The sequence below is a fragment of the Hyperolius riggenbachi genome, chromosome 4, assembly GCF_040937935.1.
Source record: "Hyperolius riggenbachi isolate aHypRig1 chromosome 4, aHypRig1.pri, whole genome shotgun sequence".
Classification (NCBI taxonomy): domain Eukaryota; kingdom Metazoa; phylum Chordata; class Amphibia; order Anura; family Hyperoliidae; genus Hyperolius; species Hyperolius riggenbachi.
In genome coordinates, this window is record NC_090649.1 from 376,907,531 (window position 1) to 376,920,683 (window position 13,153).

A 13,153-nucleotide genomic window follows, 5' to 3' on the forward strand; every position below is an offset into this window, starting at 1 on the left:
ATATATGCTTTGAATAGCGGTAATCATTAACAAATTGCCCCCCATGGTTTACACTTCTTATACTGTGAAAGTCCTGGCCAGGTTTTGTTGTACCATATGAACTGTTACTTATAGAATGCTTGGGGGCCCAATGTAAAACTTGCACTGGCACTCAAAGCTCCTTAGCTAGGCCACTGATACTTTGGGCTGTTCCTATTACATAGAAGTGGTAAGTGTGAGAAAACGCGGAAAAGCCGCCGCGTGTACTGGCAGCAAGGCAGCTGTTTCCGCGTCCAACGCGGCGGTTTGCATGCAGTAGCGTGCGTCTGGTGTGGCTGGGTCTGTTAGTACACCTGGATGGAGAACTATGCGTGCGAGCCAGAAGTCAGGACCTTTATGCCAGCAGGAGATGGATCAGCTGATCAGGACGATCAGCTGATTCCTGCTGGACTCCTGATTGGTGGAGTGGCTTGGGCGGGGCGGCAGAGTCCTGCAACTATATATATAGCTTGCTTGCCAGTTGCTAGTTGCCTGCCATTGCGAACACTTATGTGGAAGCATTCAGACCATAGTCAGATCCTACAGTGTGTTTGAACCAGGAGGACCTGGGAATTCACACTGAGCCAGATTACTTTTGTTCATCATTGTATTGTTATTCAGACTAGTTCCAGGGTGTAGAGACCAAGGACCTCACACCCAGACTAGGGAACTGTATTATCATTTGTGTTATACTCCAGACTAGTTCCAGGGTGCTAAGACCACGGACCTCGCACCCAAGACTAGGGAACTGTATTATCATTTGTGTTATTCTCCAGACTAGTTCCAGGGTGCTGAGACCACGGACCTCGCACCCAAGACTAGGGAACTGTATTATCATTTGTGTTATTCTCCAGACCTGCTTGTGATGCCCATCTTTCAGGGGTCACTAGCCACCGGGTCTTCTTGCTACTCAGCCTGGGACTCCGCCCCCTTGGATGTCTCAGGCTGCTGCAAGATCTCTGCACTTCCAAAGGGAGGTATTTCTCATACTGCCAAGGACCACCTGCTCCTCGGGTGGTCCTCACTCAAAGTTATTACTGTTGCACCAAACACTCACACTATATAGGTGTCCAGAGGTTAGTAATATATCTGTATTATCGGTGATTCTGCAGATCATCAATAATCAGGTATATATCTGCATTCTTGGTGATACTGCAGACCACCAATAATCAGATTCTCTCTGCGTGCTGACACCGATCGTTACAGTAAGATTGTACAACCAAGATTGTATCATTAGTGGGCACCTGGTAATATACACGCAGTCTCTGCTGGTTTCGTGGGTCCCGGTAAGCCGTTCAGGTGATCCAATACAGTCCCACAGAGAGAGAGGGGGAGGACACCATGGCGACGATCGGACTGACGTCATTGACGTCAGGGGGAGTCCCGATCCACCCCATAGCGCAGCCTGGCGGTGATTGGCCAGGCTGCGCAAGGGGTCTGCGGGGGGGCCCTCTTTCGCGACGGGTAGCGGCGATCGGGAAAACATGCAGCTAGCAAAGTGCTAGCTGCGTCTTTTATAAAAAAATGTATGCAAATCGGCCCACCAGGGCCTGAGCAATCCACTGCGGCGTTACTGGACGAGCTGAGCTCGTCCGTAACGCCCAGGTGGTTAAAAGCTTGTCCTTGTAAAACCCGGTCAGCAGTTACAAACTGTTCCGTGCAGTAAAGGCATTACAACAGAAGAGGCATCCCAGACATCCCTTTAGATGTACATGTTTTGTTATACTGCCTCTGCTAGCTCTGAATCTGTCTATTAGTCTTTCTTAACATTTTATTTTATTGCCACAGCTTAGACAAACTTCAAGAAACTTTACACATGCCATGCTTAGGTTATTTTCCCCACTAGCTCCTACGCCATCTTCAAAATAGGTTAAACAGCCACACAGCCTAAGGTATTCAGGGAAGCCTGTTTTGTTCCGTTCTTGCTCTGCTGCTGCCTGTGGGGTATAAAAACTTGTCTTGCTGGCGAAGGCTGCGGGTCTTATCAGATTCCATCATCCAGACTTGCAGGACAACAGGGGTTGTTTCTATTTCTCCCTCTACATTGTAAGCCTTTGGGCAGGGTCCTCCTTCTTTTCTGTCCTACCTGATCATGCGCCTCCGTTACTGTGAACCCATGCTATGCATCTGAGTGAACCTAACTTGCCTAATCTCCATGCTCCCCTCCAGTGACTAAGCATTACCTTGTACTCATACCGTGCTGCATGATCTGGTCTTTCTTGTATTCAGGTATTGTCATTTTGCTGTATGTCACCCCTAAATATTGCCTGTAACCTAAACTAATGTCCAGCGCTGCGTAATATGTTGGCGCTTTATAAATACAATAAATAAATAAATAATAATGGCTCCCTGCACCTGTCAGGCACAGCTGCCTCTACTTCTGCTTGTGAGTAACGGCTCCCAGCACAGTCTCCTCACACAGACTGCGCACTCTTTTCACCACTTCAAAGTAGACGGTATTATTTTGTGCCTTTAACGCATGTTGTAGGCTTTATGAATTGACATTTACTGAAATGTGTTGATGTATTTATAGCACAAGTCGGTAATTTACCTCACTGCTCTGTAATTTCAGCTTTTCATGCGGTAACAGCTTTTATGAGTTGATGTTTTCCTAAGTGCTCGGTAAAGTCAGCTGTTTTCTGCATTACCAAATGCGGTAATGCTTTGTGAATCAACCCATATATATTTTTATAATAGATTCTGACCATTGAAAGGGGGGAGGGGGGGAAGTTGCAAATTGGGGGTGGGGACAGCAGCAGTTGAAGCATTCTTGAGTAATGCAAATGCAGTTGCTGCCAACTTGGATGTTTCTGATTCCAAGCTAACAACAACAAGCCACATAAGAAATTGCAACAAAACTCGCATTAAATCAAGTTAATTAAATCAAGTTTTGAAGTGTTCACAGACATGGTGGCAAAGCAAAATCCTTGTTTTCAGACTTCTCTGTTGAGATTGTTTTAATGAGGTTTATAGTATTTATCACATACTTCCCAAAAAGAGAGACATTTTTTTTTAACTTAGATATTTTATATTTAAAGACACCCCACCATACTTCCAAACACATCTGCAGTCAGGCACGTTATGATGAAGTTATAAACACACATTGTTATTTCATTCATTTAGAGAAAAGCATGGAAACTGCAGCACTGACCCCTTTCCACTTTATTGAATGGGACAGTTCTGTGCAGCACTCAAAATGCATGTGAAATTTACCTATATTCTACTAGCGGGAACAGGTGATAGTAGAATATTAGCAACGTTACTGAAATTCTTGTATCAGTTACACCGCACGCCCATTTAGACATGCCATAGAATTATAGGCTCATCATATCAGGGCACTCCACAAAAAGTCTACTCGTATGAAAGAAAGGAATAGATAAACAATAATGGATACATGAAACCCACAAATATATGGTATGAAAAATGCAATGGAATTTGCATGCATCAATGAAATTAATGTTATCTCTACATTTTAACTCTGCTTTATTATACCTATAAAGAAACAGTGGTAATTACCACAAAACAAATTGTAAAAGCAATACAATTTGCTTGCACCAATGTGTTTTGTATGCATTGGTGCACTTGACATGCACTCTGCATTGTAACTCCTATGTGACCCACACCAGCACAGTGACACTATTACCTTCCCTTTTACATGCCCCCCCACACAAATGCCTGGATGGAACGCCATGCAGACTCCAGAGCGTACGTGTTATGGTGCCACCAGTGAGCTGGGTTTTCAAATCCCCGGGGCGTTAAATACTATTCTCCCTACAAGATGTAGCAACTCGGAGGGAGATGTAATTCGGAGTCTGGTGATCACCGGATCCCCAAATTACTCTTGCGCAGGGTGCACAGCATAGCACTAGTGTATTAGCTGAGCATGTTCATATAGTTGGATGTGACCACTTCATTTGCACTATTCACTAGCACTTTGTGATCTCTCCTGATGAAGCCCTTGTTGGGGTGAAACATGTAGAATTTTATATCACGTTTTACTATTGAGGAGGGGAATTCTACAAGGCCCCATTTCCACGTCACAATTTGAGATATGAATGCGGCGCTCGTGGCAATGCGGATTCACATCTGTATCTACGGCCATGCCGATGCACCACTTGTGAAAAATTGCTGCCGATGCAATTTTTTTTCTCTTCCTCACGCAATTCAGATTGATTTAAACAGGCCATTATTCCAGATCCGAATTTGCGTGTTAAACTCCCCCCAAAAAACACGTGTGGAACCACGCCTGGCGTGTGTAAAAGTTAAGTTTTGGGGTCATTGGCTTTGTGTGAATATGCTAACCCTTTGCAGAGCAGAGTATACTGTAGTAATTTTCTAAGCTCTTATCAGTGTGATGTATAGGAGATGAGATGTATATGTGCCAAGTATAGGAAATCTGGCATCATTCCCGTAATCTGGCTAATACATGATAGGAGCCCTGTGCAGCATCTGTCTAACATCTTTACTTCAGCTATTTCACCTCTTGGCCGCTGTTCATAGCGCATTTCACAAGGAGGTGGAGGGTTTATCAACAAAGCCATTTTTAATATAGAAGTAAATTGCAGCCGTCCCATGTGAAGCCTCGTCAGCGAGTGACTGTTTGCATTACAAGCGCAGCTCGGAGCTCGTTTAAGTCCAACCCAGCCTGCTATAAAACAGGCATCAAACAGCCTGGCATTCCAATAGACATGAATATTTCTCTTTTATGACCAGCTAACAAGTGGCCCTGGCCCCTCAGATGTACGTAACGAGCGTCCTCTGAGGCGAGAGAGGGAGGCAGGCGATGGGGGGACATTAGAGGCTGAACAGCAGAAGTGCCGCCAGTAAGTGTCAGTCAAGGTGTGCTGTAACACCATCCCAGCCAACCCACCTCACTACAGCAAGCAGGGGGAGGAGGAGGGGGATGAAAGCCGTCCCCACTCATTCACTCCCAGGCAGCAGCGAGCAGCGCGGCTCTCTGCTGCTGCCAGACTTAGGTGCTTTTTCTAGGCAGCCTGCCAGGCAGGGGCTGAGGGGATCTGCCAGGCTCCTCCCAGACACAGGCTCTATGTGATTCCATGCTGCGCGTGTCTTCCATCCAGAGGCATGGACTCTCTTCTCTAAACTAACACGACCAGGGGGGGACTCGCTGGCTGCTGAATGAAGAGGGTCTGATCCATCTCTGGTACCGGTGTATGGGGACAAGGTGAGCTATGGCCGTATAGCGGTGGATGTTCTGTCTACACAACAGCCCTGCAGATGAAGGGGAGCCAGGAGGTGACTATGATGTGATGAAGGTGTCACTGCTGGAGCTATAACATTGCACTGAGCAGCTTTACATTCTCTGTCTAGCAGAGTCCTGCACCTACCTTACTACCTACCTAGAGAAGACCTGGATGTACATTGTATCAGCTACAAGTTAGCTCTGATCACCCTTCAACATGAGCTCAGTGACTGGAAATAAAGACAGGATTGCTGTCACCTCCAGAAATAGAAAATATGGGGTAAGACAAATGATTTGTTATTTAACAGTTGTGTTCATGATTGACTGGAGATATATGTACATGGCCACAGTGATAGCATCTGCATTGTACAAGGTGAGGTGCTTGCTGTAGGTATGTACTGATCAGCCTGTCCTTGACATCACTCTCAGTGTGACCACACACAGCCTATGTGATGCAGAATCCTATAGCTTTGTGTGTACAGAATATGGAATGCCAGGGTTCGGTGCAGTGACTTGCTGCAAGGGGTAATTGGCATTCCTCTATGAATTTTCATGTGCTGTGATTTTTATTTGTGTACATTTGTGGCTGTATACATGTCAAAACAAACCTGTACAAACAAACACGTCTACAATATGCGCTGACTCTTTTCATTCATATTCAAATCTTTGTTCTAAATAGAACTAAATATTTGCCAAGCCACATATGTTTGCCAGAAACCTCCGTACCATTCATTATTTAGAGAAAGCCCCTGGTAAGCAATACACATTTTTGTTATTGAGATATCAAGGAAAAGCTATAGAAGCTATCATAGCTACAGACGTTTGTGACATGTGATGTATAACAGGAGACATGCTTGTCCATGGCCAAGACTATGCCAGATAAAAATGACTGGCTGTGTGGTGACAGTGTATGAAACCGGCACAAGAGATAACTCTGTCTATATACTGCAGACAGTGGAACATGTCTACTTGTCAAATCAAAATATGAATGATACGTAGAGGTCAAACTCAGTGCGTCTTACTGAAATCTGTTTTCTCATATTCAGTGCAATAAGGACATAACTGCTTCAATGAAGTAGCTTTATTCCATGTTTTGGTCAAACTTTACTGTAATCCAGAACTTCAGCATTTAAACTGTGATTGATCATAGTCCATCTCCATAGCCTCTTGGGCACAACTCGCATGTGATTGCTGTCTTGAAAAATACATGAGGAGGTCGTGTTTCCCATCTCCACTAAAGACAAAGGGCTGTTTATGACCCTTAATTTTCCCTTCTGTGTGACTTGTCAGCAGTACCTGTCCTGCCACTCATTATATGTGTACCCAAAGCCTGCATGCAGCACTGTGTGTACCAACTGACACCTTGCCCTCTAATTTGTTAGGCTATACCAGTCAAAACCCTGTGTGGGGAATTGTTGATGCAGCTTTGACAGACATTCCAGATATCTCTGGTAACAGACTCCCGCCGATAATGTGGCAAATCCGGTCAGGGAGATTCAGATGGGAGCTAGCCGGGCACAGAGTCCCCAGTGCCATCCTATCGAAGTAACACAGCAGCAGGCAGTTTTATAGCAGGCATTACTCCTGCTATGGGGAATTCGGCTCTGGTTCATGGAAGAACATTACCACAGTTTACATATCTGAGGAAAATGATCTGCATTGAGGAGGAGCTCTGTGTTTTTCTCCTGCAGGATCATGGCTGAAGATGAATTGGTGCATGCACTGAAAGCTAATTTAGTTGGTTGAGAAAGTCATTAAGGTGAACATTTAGCATTGTGTGTAATTTGTACATGTGGTCTGCAGACCGAAAAGAAAAAAAAACACTTTGCTTTGTTATGGATTATAGAGGCAATGCTGAATGTATGGGGGTGGCTGTGAGCTTCTACAGATTGGCAATTCCAGGCACATTCACCTGCATGCTCTGACATTAACATTCTCTGCCACTTATAATGCTTCCTGGTAAGTGTTGTACAGGGAGAATCCCACTAAATGCAAATGAAGGTATCTGCAGTGACTCTATGTGGAGTTAATGTGCAGAGAATGTAGATGTAAGCTGCTCACAGACATTCAATGAAGGTTGCAAGGGTTAGGTGTGAGCCACCTACCATTAATCATTCTTATGCACAATTAGCGTACACGCACGTATGTGCAGGGAATTTAGACGTAAGATATTCCAGCTTCTAATGATGGTTCTACGGGATAAGCATGGTACAGCCCAAACTAGTCCTTTTTTTAATTAAAGAATTAAAACGCTGTAGGATCAGCTCAGCCAAGCCTTTATGATCTTTCCATACAGAGGGAGCCAGAGAGAGGAGCTGAAAATCTCTGCACGTGAACACAATAGAATCTGGTCTGGCCAATCGTTTTCTATTAAGCTCTGTCTGGGGTAGGAGATTGGAGGGTGGTGAGATTGGAGGGTGGTCAGACCCACCTTCAGAAATCCAATTGTAATCCAAACTGATTGGATATTTAGATAGGGTGACAATAATTCAATGTCTGTAGGTAACCTAAGGGAAAAGCAATATGAGGGAGATCTTCTAAGGATATCACCACAGTGGGCAGAACATTTCAAGTCCAATCTGATTTACCATTTTTAAAATGTAATTAGTAATTATACTTCATACAATACAACTAATTTTATTGAGCAAACAGGTAACATGAGGAAATCTTGTTCAGGCAATTTACACATTTTTTGTTAGAAATTGTTTGGGAAAAAAATATTATAAAAAGAGATTATTGGTAGAGGGTGAACAATGGATAAAGTTTGAAAGAATCAAGCACTCATTTTTTTAAATAAACCCTAGAAAACCTGAATTGAAAGGAATATTTTTATTTCCTATTCAGAAATGCCCATATGTTGGCTGTCATGCTGACCCTATGCTGTTAGTGGTTTCATAATCACACATCGAGAACAAGCATGCAATCTCTGGTCTCCAGCTAAGCCAGCCACTGCTCTCAAGCTAAGCATACACTGCACAATGTTTTTAATAGATTATACATTAAATATATGCATCATATCTAGGAAAATGGGTTGAAAACTAGTCCTTTTCCCATCAATATTTGACCAGAATGCCTATTCCTTGGGCTAGAGATCCGGGCAGACATGTATCGGGAGGGAGTATAGTCAGTTGTACACAAACAATTTTCTCATATTTTTGTTCTCCATCAGGCAGTCCCATAGCTAGTGGCAGCAGAAACATATTTTCTGCTGAAATATTGTCTAACATTAGAGCAAAGTGGTAGAAGAGTTAAACTACCAATGTCAGGAATATATGAACTGTTTACTTGATCGTCGACTACCACAAATAGAATAATACAGAGTAGGGACACCAAGAGCCAAATATAGTGTAGTATGTGCTGGTAGTTGACATGATAGAGTAGAAGCGGGATCAAACCTGTGAAACGCGTTGCATTGTCCCCCGGAGTATGTAAATAAACTTGTTGTATTTGACAAACACATTGGCAGTTTTTGTTTCTGCTTGGAGGAGGTAAGTCCATCACTACCTCCTCGTGTTTTAAACTTTTTCGATTATTTTATCCTTTTGGTGCCTCTGTATCCATACTGCAAATAGAACAATGTATGGCAGACTTCAGAGCAGAGTCAGCACACCTGGCCTGTGCACTTGTTCTGGGTCAGTGATTCTGAAAGTGCTGAAGAGAAATAATCGGGACAATAAGTAGTCAAGCAGCATTTTCAATGCTGCGTATAAATGCACAGTTGGTCTGTAATAGTACAGGGATAGTCTACTTGACTGCTACTGTGTATTGTATATGCCTAGAAAGATGAAGCATATAAAAGAGCAGTAGTCACAGATAATTGCGTTCTTCTCTAAAAGTTTCTTACTCATGTTCTTTTATACATAAAAATATGAAGCAACCCTAGTGCTTGGAAGTGGAGTAATTACAAAGAATCCTAATCGCCTCAGTAGTAATTCAAGTTTCACATAATGTTGCAATAGATCAAAATAGTTGCAAAATGAGGCAGACGGAGCCTGTCACAATGTTACATTCACAATTACTGGCAGATTTTGTATGTTGAAAGTTCACCTGTCCTGCCATCTACGGACTTGTATAGTATGTCAGCTTCTCACAGTAAGATTGGAAGGCTCCTCCTTCCTCCCTAGCCATGTGTATTGTGGGCAGCAGAGGCTGCAGTGGTATAGCAATAGGGGATGCAATGGTTGCAACTGCACTGGGGCCTTTGGGGCACTGGGGCCCAGCAGGAGCTCTCCCTCAACCACTGTATAAACTCTTCATTGGTATGATGCTGGTAATCATCCCTTCTATAGACAGTTGTATAGTGGTAATCATTAACAAACGTGCACTGGAGCTCAGAGCTTCTTAGCTACACAACTGAAAGTTAGGCCTAGTTCACAGTGCTCAGTTGTGTTGCAGAATAATGCTGCATGTCAACTCACTGCCCATACAATCCTATGTGCTGTGTTGTCAAGAAAAACAAACGTTTGATTTCCTGAAACAGAAAGAATTTGCGATAATTCAGGTTGGAGTGAGCTTGAGATGTCTCCCAGTGCATCACTGCTGAGTATACGCAAATTAACCATTGTACCCTTAGAAGCTAAACACACCTCCAGAACCGCTGGAATGCAATGATGTGTAAGCTTGTTAATTTTTACAGAGCCATAATAATCCAACATGCATACAGACTGTTTCGGATTGTTTGATCCTCATCAGTGCATGGCATGGGTTAATTTGGCTCTTTGGAGTAGGGCTTGTTACACCGAGAGGTACAGACTAACCAGCAAGCTCATGGTGACCCAGAACTCATTGGAGTGTGTAAGGGACTACAATGGTCCTAAAAGCCCCCTTACTAAGATGTTAAGAAAAACAAAAGTTTGCTTTCCTAAAACAGAAAGAATTTGCGATAATTCAGGTTGGAGTGAGCTTGTGTTGTAACAGATTGTGTTATTCTATCTCGCTGCATGCAGGCTTTGTAGTAAAGTCAATGTCCAGTCTCCATTGCAGTTCACATTTATTACAACATGCGTTATGCAACTGACCACTGTGAATCCAGCCTTTGCCTGTCTTATTTGGGGCAATATAAAGTAGAGAAAGGGCACGGAAATTATTCTGATGTTACATAAGAATCCCCCTGAACTGTACCCAGTACAGCATGGAACAGCTAGGGCAATGAGCCTCTGCTCCCCAGTCCTTTCATCTGAATCATAATAGTTTGTGCTTACAGTCATATCTTTGTGGGGAAGTTACTAAGGTTGCCATTCAAACCAGTAGGAGAAGCTCTAAAGAAATATCACGATTTTCATTTGTGATATTTAATATTTTCCTGGTTAAAAAAAATGTGAAAAACTATGTTGAAACTATATATTTATTAATGTAATGAAATGTCTTTTTACTTATGGTACTTTATCAGAAGAATTTATTTTTCCAGTTTACCACTAGGTGGCGTTGGTTGTTCTCCAGTTGTATTGTTTGTTTGTTTTCCTTACCTCTGCATGGTAGAAGCAGTCATCCCTTTCACTGGAAGACACCCCTTTCCCTGGAAGATGCTATATTTCTTGCCTCTCTGTCTTCCCTCACCTAATGTGGATTACTAAACAGAGCCAACCACTGGTTACATATGATATGAAGCAATAGGGGGGGGGGGGAGACTTATAATGGCCATGTTTGTTATGGTGGTGGTGTGTTTGTGTGTGTGTGTGTGTGTGGGGGGGGGGGGGGGACAATCCTTCATGGTGGAAGTGGGATGGCATCTGCAATTGTTGTGCGAGGGAGGGGGTATGGCTATGATGGCCACATTTAGTGGATGGCTGCACTTGCTGGAAAGAGAATGAGAAGGGTGGCCACACTGGTTGTGGATATATAACTGGAGTCACCACAGGGGAAGGAGGGGGGCTAACATTTCCTCCATCATTTGTAATTAAATGGGCACTTTTGTGCTGGAGGCTTAACAGTATTTACAAATTACTCCATGTATAGTTTTACCTGATGGATATTTTTCTGAAAGACAGTCTTGTATTCAGCAGTAGTCTGAGGGCCTGATTCAGAAAGCGGTGATAACCTTTGCACTAGCTTTGTGCTGCAGATCGCAAGAAGCTCCCGTGCGCAAATGCGGGGGGGGGGGGGGGGGGTAGTATTAGTCGGTTTGTCTACATTGGAATATCATTCTATAAATTGTATTTAATGTTAGCTCTGAGCTCCCTTGCATGTTGTTTTGGATTTAATCTGTTGTTATGGTGAGACGAGCGCTATATACATATAGTTTACAGGTTGGTATCCCGTTTTGAGTGGGTTAGTTTCATGTGAATATAAATTAAAAAAACCTAAACTTTTGTTTGCTGCATAGAGGTTGCTAAGCAACATTCACATTCTTGGCCGATGTAATTATAAGGACTTGCCCCCTTGAATTGCATCCAGACCATCTGATCAATTCTTGATACACTTGGGCCAAGAGTGTTAACTGCCATAGAAAAATCCATTAATATTTAATTTATTCCAACCCCCCTCTCCACTCCTGTGTCAGCATTGCTGTGCAGAGTAACATTACAGTGAACGCTAAACACTGCTTAGCAAATAACTATTATAGGTCCTACATACTGTATTATTTAATTCTTGACAAGCACATTTATCATTCCAGTACTGAAAATAATTAGTAATATGATTTATTGGTTCAGTGATGTCATAAATATATGTTCATTTTGCTGTTCCTGCTTGTATCAGATCAGTTGTGGTGCTGATTTCTCTGTGGTCAGGTTCATGGCAATAGTCAGACACAAAGGACCATAGCAAGGTTGAAGAAGCAACACTTTTGGTTGCTGGAACTTTTGAACCCTCTTATTCTCTTCTTTGGAAGAAAGAAAACTGTCAGATGATTTATGAAGAAAGCCAGATATTTCTGGCTCTCGAAAGCGGCAATCACAACTTGCGTTGAGGATGAGTGTTAGATCAAGTATCCTTTTTAAAGAGACTCTGTAACAAAATGTTCAGCCTTATTTCTTCTATCCTATAAGTTCCTATACCTGTTCTAATGTGGTCTGTCTTACTGCAGCCTTTCCTAGTTGCACAGTGGCTGTATTATCTCTGTTATATAATCTAATCTTCTTTCCTCTGACGGCTTTGTCGGGCTCAGGCACTCGGGCAGGAATGTGCTGCTCTGTTTGTGATAGGATAGAAGCTATTCACACCCTCTCCACACCCCCTGCAGGCTTTGTGTGAGTCACAGACTGAGCTCCTCTCAGCCTATCACTCTGGTTAGCAATCATGTCTATGTTTGTAAACACTGCCTAAAACTGGCCAGGATTGCAGCAGGGAGTGGCAGAAACAGCACAGAGGGGCCCAGGAGAACATAATGAATAGAATGGTATGCTTTTTATTGTAAGAATTTTAGAGTGCAGATTCTCTTTAAAAAAATAAAAATAAATAGAAATGTGTGCGTACATCTGTGGTGGGAAATGTTTACAGCAAATACACTGATCCGAGTTTATCATAACATTATGGTTAACCCATTCAGGTTCCGTGGTTTTCACGTGAGAAATGTTCACCTCCCATTCATTAGCCTATAACTTTATCACTACTTATCACAATGAACTGATCTATATCTTGTTTTTTCCGCCACCAATTAGGCTTTCTTTGGGGGGTACATTTTGCTAAGAGCCACTTTACTGCAAACGCATTTTAACAGGAAGAATAAGAAAAAAATAGAAAAATTCATTATTTCTCAGTTTTCAGCCATTATAGTTTTAAAATAATACATGCCTCCATAATTAAAACTCACGTATTGTATTTGCCCATATGTCCCGGTTATTACACCGTTAAAATTATGTCCCTATCACAATGTATGGCGACAATATTTTATTTGGAAATAAAGGTGCATTTTTTCCATTTTGCATCTATCACTATTAACAAGTTTAACATAAAAAAAATTATAGAAATATTTCATCTTTACATTGATATTTA

The 13,153-nt window shown here is 42.6% G+C and overlaps 1 protein-coding gene across 1 annotated transcript in view; it reads left to right on the forward strand.

Annotated features, from left to right (window-relative positions):
* The first annotated feature begins 5,003 nt into the window (after positions 1 to 5,003).
* The window catches only part of KIF26B (kinesin family member 26B), a 568,793-nt gene continuing 560,643 nt past the window's right edge, over positions 5,004 to 13,153 (forward strand). Inside the window, exon 1 of the mRNA XM_068232060.1 lies at positions 5,004 to 5,501. Coding sequence (XP_068088161.1) covers positions 5,439 to 5,501 — 63 coding nt within the window. The 5' untranslated portion in view covers positions 5,004 to 5,438. The remainder of the gene's footprint in view (positions 5,502 to 13,153) is intronic.